General features: G+C 47.3%; 1 protein-coding gene across 1 annotated transcript; it reads right to left on the bottom strand.

Annotated features, from left to right (window-relative positions):
- Window positions 1-406: 406 nt before the first annotated feature.
- Window positions 407-4,514, bottom strand: LOC130108189 (Krueppel-like factor 15). The gene is made up of 2 exons (XM_056275043.1): window positions 4,346-4,514; window positions 407-2,170 (listed from the first exon to the last, which is right to left on the bottom strand). The coding sequence occupies exon 2, from the start codon at window positions 2,058-2,060 to the stop codon at window positions 501-503; it is 1,560 nt and encodes a 519-aa protein (XP_056131018.1). The 5' UTR covers window positions 2,061-2,170; window positions 4,346-4,514; the 3' UTR covers window positions 407-500.
- Window positions 4,515-8,088: the final 3,574 nt, after the last annotated feature.

Below are 8,088 nucleotides of genomic sequence, written 5' to 3'. Positions count from 1 at the left end.
ACTGCTATGGGTCATTTTGGCCCGTAAGAGGGGACAGAGGAAGTGTGTAAACCGGTTCACCGTCACCTACGTGGCGAGGATGGATGTGCCAAGAAGTCTGCAGTGCAACTGCACCGGAAATGACGCGCTTATAGCCACGGGTCAGTTTTACAAATGATTATTTCACACAGAGGCCAGTAAAACCCTGCAGGACCGAGGTTGGTGAAGCTTTTCTTTGAATCTAGATTATCCCTCCATCGTGTTTCATGCATTCATTCACCTTTTCATAAGGCAATTAATGAATTATTCAACCACATTCACTAAACAAGCCGATATTAGCTCCCCATTCACCCATCTTGACCACCTTTCATCCATCCATCCAATCACGTGCTACATTTTGATTTAAAGATTTGAACCCCCCCCCCATCTCACTAAACAACCACACCTCCAGTCAGTCACCCCTTTCTCTCTCTCTGAGCTCATCCATCTAGTCATTCCACCCGGCAGCATCGTGGTTGCCCTCACCTCCATCCGCAGCCGGGCCACGTGCAGGCGAAGGGCTTCTCCCCGGTGTGCCTGCGGAGGTGCGCCTTCAGGTGGCTGCTCTTCGTGTACATCTTGTTGCAGCCCGGGAAAGAGCACTTGTGCATCTTTATAAGGTCCGCTACTGTGCTCTTCTGATATTTTGGACCTCCCACGAGAAACCCCGCGGCCGAACCTCCTCCCACACCCCCATCCCCGAGCCCCATGGGCTTGGCGGCGATGGGCACCGGCGCGATCCGGACGAACTTCGACGAGCCGGCGGCGGCCGTTGCGCTCGTGCTGGCAACGTTGGCCGGGGGCACCAGCTGAGGCACCAAGGCAAAGGTCTGCCCGTGGATGTTGACCAGGAGCTGGGCTATTTTGATGTCTGATGGGGTTTGCTGGGGCTGGGGTTGCTGGGAACAGGGCTGCGGGGGCACACCGTTTGATAAGGGATTCGCGTTCGGTTCTTGTTTGATCTGTATGGGCTGGATCTGCAGGATGACAGGCACGCTGGATGGATCACCCGAATTCTCTGGCGAGCCTGATTGTGACGTGCAGTTCTCCTGTTTAATCCCATCAGCAGCCCCGCTACTGCTGCCACCCGTAGAAACACAGCTAGAGCCAGAACTAGAATCCATGGCAGATGGCGGGTGGTCTGTTTCAGACTTCGATGGCATTTGCTTGGTCTCCGCATAGTGTGAGGAGGCTGGAGAAGGGGCGGCAGTGCTGCGCGCCATCGGCACAGTCTGGTCCAAGTTCTCGGACACGAATCCAGGTTCGCCTGCCGTCACGCGGGGGCTCTCCACTGCTGTGTCTGCTAACACCGGCGACATCCCTCTATCGCTCCCCTCCTCTTCCTTCTCCGTCCCCACCACCATGTTTTCCTCTAAGAACTCCTCAATCTCCTCCAAGGTGGGCTGGAAGAGGAGCGCCGAGGGGTCCTGCAGGTCATCCATGAAGACAGGAAATTCATAGCCATCCTCCTTGGCTTGTTGCTGGAGCAGGCTCAGCCTTTGCTCCCTCCTTGACTCCCACGCCAGACCCATGGGTAACAGCGGGGCGGCCGAAGACGAGGGTGGAGAATGAGGGGGCAAAGTTGGAGAAGAAGACGAAGGAGCAACAAGGGGGATGTCGTTACTGCTGGTGCCGCCACTGCTACCGCCGCCACAGCCCAGCGAGGTGGCGAGTGAGGTCTGTGAGAGGAGGAGGTCCAACAGGCTATCCTGGCTCTCTCCTCCGGAGGAACTGCTCCCGCTACTCCTGCCCCTGCTCTCGTAGCTGGAGCCCAGGAGGTGTCGAGACGACGAGGACTCAGGGCTGGAGCAGAGGGAGGAGCGAGGGCTGGAGGAGTCACTCAGGTCATCCTCGGAGACAAACGGCGAGGAGGAGAGTGTCGCCCCCTGGTAATGATGGTGATGGTATATGCCCGTGTCGGTCACCATGTCGCTCGGCGACACGCTGCCCGCGCCGTGGTGGTTGAGGTGGTTGTAGTCCGACGCCGGAGAGCCGTTGTAGTATAGGAAGGTCTCCTCGCCAAGTGGCAAGTGATCCACCATTCCTAAGCGGATGACTTCTAGCCGGGCTTCTTTGCTCTGCTCTGAAGATCTGGCCCTTCTTCTGGAGTTTAGCCAGATGGGGGGAATTTCTTCTGCAGTCTTCTGTCTCCCTGTTAAAAGAGGGATGGGTTTCTTTTACTGGGCATGGCATGAGAGCAGGACAAAAGAAAACATGGCTCTGAAGCCAACTGCGTACTCGAGTATTCACCTTCTGATAAGAATGCATCTACTCTAGGGAAATGTCTGCACTAGCATGAGAGCGAACGGCCATGGCAGAATAAATTACAACATTAGAAACCTCAGCACGACGGGTAATGTCTTGCAGAGGGAATCGTTCACGAAGCCTGGGAATTCCACTTTTCAAATCCAACATTTCATAAGAGGTATTGCTACTGTATATCTATCGGCTGCTTGTGTTCTCACATCTATCAAATAAAACCGCTACGTTTCTTGTTCTGAAGAAGGCAGTCAAACCACGAACCTGATTTAACAGGATTACATATTGCTGGAAGGGAGAAAAAAAATTACAATTGAACCTTACGAAGACAAGGATGCTCATCCCGAAGACCGTGTATGACAGTAAGTAAAGAACATTCTGTGACATAATGTGAATCTCTAGCTGAAGGTGAACCACACAACTCACAACAGCTGTACATGCATACTAGATAGCTAGATCAATCTATCGATATATCGATAGATCGATCGATAGATAGATAGATAGATAGATAGATAGATAGATAGATAGATAGATAGATAGATAGATAGATAGATAGACAGACAGACAGACAGACATACATACAGACAGACAAACAGACAGACAGACAGAGGATAATGCATGCTTAAGCTCTTAAGAAAGCTATGTGTATATTAATCAATATTCATAATGAGAGGTCAGTGCACCCCTCCACCGCCACCATTAGTAACGATTCAACATTATGTCTATGTAAAGAAAGAATGTAACAAACAACACAAGGTATATGTGGTAGAATGACTGATAACTAGCTTAATTCGAAGGCTGAGGCTGGAGGCACGCGCGAGGGAAGGGTTAATTGGGAATGTGCTGGTGCGCTCCGTTGGTCTGCAAAGTAGAAACAACGTGGCCATGTGGACTCGCGGCTCTCACTCCCCCGCCACTACTGTCCAGATCACTACAATATGGCTCTGCTGACGGCTCAGGAGAGTTTACCTCCGGGTTTGTTTTTCTTCACGGCTTTTGACTTCCGTTGCGCTCGCGTCTTACTGCCCACAGCTCATATACTGGTGCGCATACACACATACTGATCTATCTATCTATCTATCTATCTATCTATCTATCTATCTATCTATCTATCTATCTATCTATCTATCTATCTATCTATCTATCTATCTATCTATCTATCTATCTATCTATCTATCTATCTATCTGTCTATCTATCTATCTATCTATCTATCTATCTATCTGTCTGTCTGTCTGTCTGTCTGTCTGTCTGTCTGTCTGTCTATCTATCTATCTATCTATCTATCTATCTATCTATCTATCTATGCATACGCAGCCTTGGCTTCATCTCTACATCGGTGATGATAACAATGTGATAATGAAATGACCTGCGTGGTCACTTCAGTGGAACAAAGCTTGTAAGAAACATTGGGATGCTCCTCATAACACGGCCCGTCAGAGTGCGGGTGAAAAGAGTGAATCGCTATTAAATAACGAGAAAAGGCAAAAGAAACAAAACAAAAAAAGAAAAAAGGAAAAGGAAAAGGAAAAGGAATGCTCGGGCGCCCTCTTCTGTAAAGCCAGCCCGGGGGCAACCCTGCCGGGGGGAGCGTCAGCGAGCTGTCAAAGCTGTCGGGTGTGCGGTATAAAGGCTGCAAACACTGTGCAACAAGTAGCAGATCGATTCCCCAATTATCAATAAGTCTTTACACTGCAGGCCAGGCCGGGACTCAGCCCGGCTTGCTCTAAAGGGAGCTACCGGAGCACAGAATAACTTGCAGCCTCTTCCGGGCGCAGGGCATGTGGGCCGGTATACCTGGAGTACCCCGGTCAGGGCTTGCCAGCTCGCCTGTCTGACCTGACTCCCCTGGCGGCGGCGGCGGCGGCGGCGGCGGCGGCGGCGGCGGCGGGTTTTTGGAAACGCTCGCTGCCTCTCCGATCTACTGCTCGCGCCAGGGGAGTCGCGCTGCCGAGGCAGCGCGAACAGATGACACGCGACCAAAATCCACTTTCTCCAGGAATTAAGACCCGTTTCCAGCAGCCGCCGCGGCGCTGCATTCAGAAACGAGCCCTGCCTCACTTCACTTACCTTCGACCGCTCTTGCAGGACCGGGTGGGAGGGTAGTCCGTTTACTTGCAGGACCGGGTGGGTAGTCCGTTTACTTGCAGGACCGGGTGGGAGGGTAGTCCGTTTTACTCGCGCCGAGCGGCTTCCACGCTCCTCGGTAAACTGTCAATGGCACGCACGCGGCGGCGTGGGAAAGCGTACCGAGGCTCGCGTCGCAAATGCGCGAGCGCTGAATGGCCGCGTATAAACGGCGTGTGTGTGTGTGTGTGTGTGTGTGTGTGTGTGTGTGTGTGTTCGCGCGCGCGCTTGGGTTTGCGCGTGTTTGTGCGCGCGCATGTATACGTATGTAGGTTTGTGTGTGTGTGTGTGTGTGTGTGTGTGTGTGTGTCTGTGTGTGTGTGTGTTTGTGTGCGTGTGTCGGTGGGCGCTAGTAGTAGATTTACTGTCACATGACTGCGGCCGGGAGGCTATAAGAGTCAAATGAGGGGGTCGGGCTCGTGAAGGCTCGCCTGCCCGCAGCGCCCGGATTGGCTGCGCTTTGCGCGAGGGCCGGCCCGACGTCAGAAAGGGGCGTGTGTGTGTATGCGTGTGTATGTGCGTGTGTGCGTGCGTGTGTATGTGCGTGTACGTGCAGTTAAAGCCCAGTTATCCAGTGGGCTATTATCTCTGCAGTGTTCTGCAAAGCAGTCCTGCCATACATGAACGCGCAGTCATTCGGGTCTGCTCTGCTGAGAAGTGCCCTTCACCTGTCTTACGCCCCGCTGGAGTCCACCGCGGGTCAATCATTACACGAGCGTGCAGGACTGACGGACCCCCTTCTGCAAGTTACACGGTTTGTTTACACGCCACCTAATAATGGCAATACGACTCATGCCCCTTTCACACCGAAGCCACAACCCGGGGACACTCTTTGTTTGCCGTTGGTGTGGGTGGGTTAACGTGGGCCATCTGAGCCGGGTACGTGACCCTGGTCGGGACCAGGTGTGAAAGGGGAAACATGGTTTTTACTCCGTGCGGGTTTCCATTTAAGGACTCTCATCAGTTATGGTCGGAGGAGGAAATATGTACCGAGCAGCTTGAGCACCACCAAAACTGTTGCCCCCAGCCCCCCGTCTTCAAAATATATAATAAATAATGAATATGCTTTGCCAAATCAATGAAAGACGTTGATTGAGTCGCCGCTTACCCGCTGAGAACGGGTTGTGTTTGATGGTTGTGTTACCAGCGGTCAAATAAAAAAAACAACACATGATGCATGATTTTAACTTAGTGACTCTGCCAAATACACGACTTCGACCATTTACGCCCCCTAGTTTTGCTTTCAGTAGTAACTTGTGTGCAATGAATATCAAAAATATTGACTTTGTGTGGGTTGCATACGAAGTTCAAAACTATATTGCATTTTTTCATTGGTGCACAGATACATCGGAAAGGTTGGTCTAGAGTTTTGGTGTGTGAAAGAGTAAGCTATAAAAGAACACAGGCTGTAAGTCACCTATAGAAGAATACAGGCTGTATGTCACCTATAGAAGAATACAGGCTGTAAGTCACCTATATAAGAATACAGGCTGTAAGTCACCTATAGAAGAATACAGGCTGTAAGTCACCTATAGAAGAATACAGGCTATAAGTCACCTATTGAAGAATACAGGCTGTAAGTCATCTATATAAGAATACAGGCTGTAAGTCACCTTTAGAAGAATACAGGCTGTAAGTCATCTATATAAGAATACAGGCTATAAGTCACCTTTAGAAGAATACAGGCTATAAGTCACCTTTAGAAGAATACAGACGGTAAGTCATCTATATAAGAATACAGGCTGTAAGTCATCTATATAAGAATACAGGCTGTAAGTCACCTTTAGAAGAATACAGGCTGTAAGTCATCTATGTAAGAATACAGGCTATAAGTCAACTATTGAAGAATACAGGTTATAAGTCACCTATAGAAGAATACAGGCTGTAAGTCACCTTTAGAAGAATAGAGGCTGTAAGTCACCTTTAGAAGAATACAGGCTATAAGTCATCTATATAAGAATAAAGGCTATAAGTCACCTATTGAAGAATACAGGCTGTAAGTCACCTTTAGAAGAATACAGGCTATAAGTCACCTTTAGAAGAATACAGGCTCTAAGTCACCTTTAGAAGAACACAGGCTGTAAGTCATCTATGTAAGAATACAGGCTATGAGTCAAATATTGAAGAATACACGGCTGTAAGTCATCTATAGAAGAATACAGGCTATAAGTCACATATTGAAGAATACAGGCTGTAGGTCACCTTTAGAAGAATACAGGCTGTAAGTCACCTTTAGAAGAATACAGGCTGTAAGTCATCTATAGAAGAATACAAGCTATAAGTCATCTATATAAGAATACAGGCTGTAAGTCACCTATATAAGAATACAGGCTGTAAGTCACATATAGAAGAATACAGGCTGTAGGTCACCTATAGAAGAATACAGGCTATAAGTCACCTATTGAAAAATACAGGCTGTAAGTCATCTATATAAGAATACAGGCTGTAAGTCACCTTTAGAAGAATACAGGCTGTAAGTCATCTATATAAGAATACAGTCTATAAGTCACCTTTAGAAGAATACAGGCTATAAGTCACCTTTAGAAGAATACAGACAGTAAGTAATCTATATAAGAATACAGGCTGTAAGTCATCTATATAAGAATACAGGCTGCAAGTCACCTTTAGAAGAATACAGGCTGTAAGTCATCTATGTAAGAATACAGGCTATAAGTCACCTTTAGAAGAATACAGGCTATAAGTCACCTTTAGAAGAATACAGGCTATAAGTCACCTTTAGAAGAATACAGGCTGTAAGTCATCTATATAAGAATTCAGGCTATAAGTCATCTTTAGAAGAATACAGGCTATAAGTCAACTGTAGAAGAATACAGGCTATAAGTCAACTATTGAAGAATACAGGTTATAAGTCACCTATAGAAGAATACAGGCTGTAAGTCACCTTTAGAAGAATAGAGGCTGTAAGTGACCTTTAGAAGAATACAGGCTATAAGTCATCTATATAAGAATACAGGCTATAAATCACCTATTGAAGAATACAGGCTGTAAGTCACCTTTAGAAGAATACAGGCTATAAGGCACCTATTGAAGAATCCAGGCTGTAAGTCACCTTTAGAAGAATACAGGCTATAAGTCACCTTTAGAAGAATACAGGCTGTAAGTCACCTTTAGAAGAACACAGGCTGTAAGTCATCTATGTAAGAATACAGGCTATGAGTCAAATATTGAAGAATACATGGCTGTAAGTCATCTATAGAAGAATACAGGCTATAAGTCACATATTGAAGAATACAGGCTATAAGTCACCTATTGAATAATACAGGCTGTAAGTCACCTTTAGAAGAATACAGGCTGTAAGTCATCTATAGAAGAATACAGGCTATAAGTCACCTTTAGAAGAAGACAGGCCGTAAGTCATCTATGTAAGAATACAGGCTGTAAGTCACCTTTAGAAGAATACAGGCTGTAAGTCATCTATATAAGAATACAGGCTATAAGTCACCTTTAGAAGAATACAGGCTATAAGTCACCTTTAGAAGAATACAGACGGTAAGTCATCTATATAAGAATACAGGCTGTAAGTCATCTATATAAGAATACAGGCTGTAAGTCACCTTTAGAAGAATACAGGGCTGTAAGTCATCTATGTAAGAATACAGGCTATAAGTCACCTTTAGAAGAATACAGTCTGTAAGTCACCTTTAGAAGAATACAGGCTATAAGTC

Source organism: Lampris incognitus, chromosome 2 (genome assembly GCF_029633865.1).
Source record: "Lampris incognitus isolate fLamInc1 chromosome 2, fLamInc1.hap2, whole genome shotgun sequence".
Lineage (NCBI taxonomy): Eukaryota > Metazoa > Chordata > Actinopteri > Lampriformes > Lampridae > Lampris > Lampris incognitus.
Note: the sequence above shows the minus strand (reverse complement) of the source record. Positions and strands in the feature narration are given on the sequence as shown.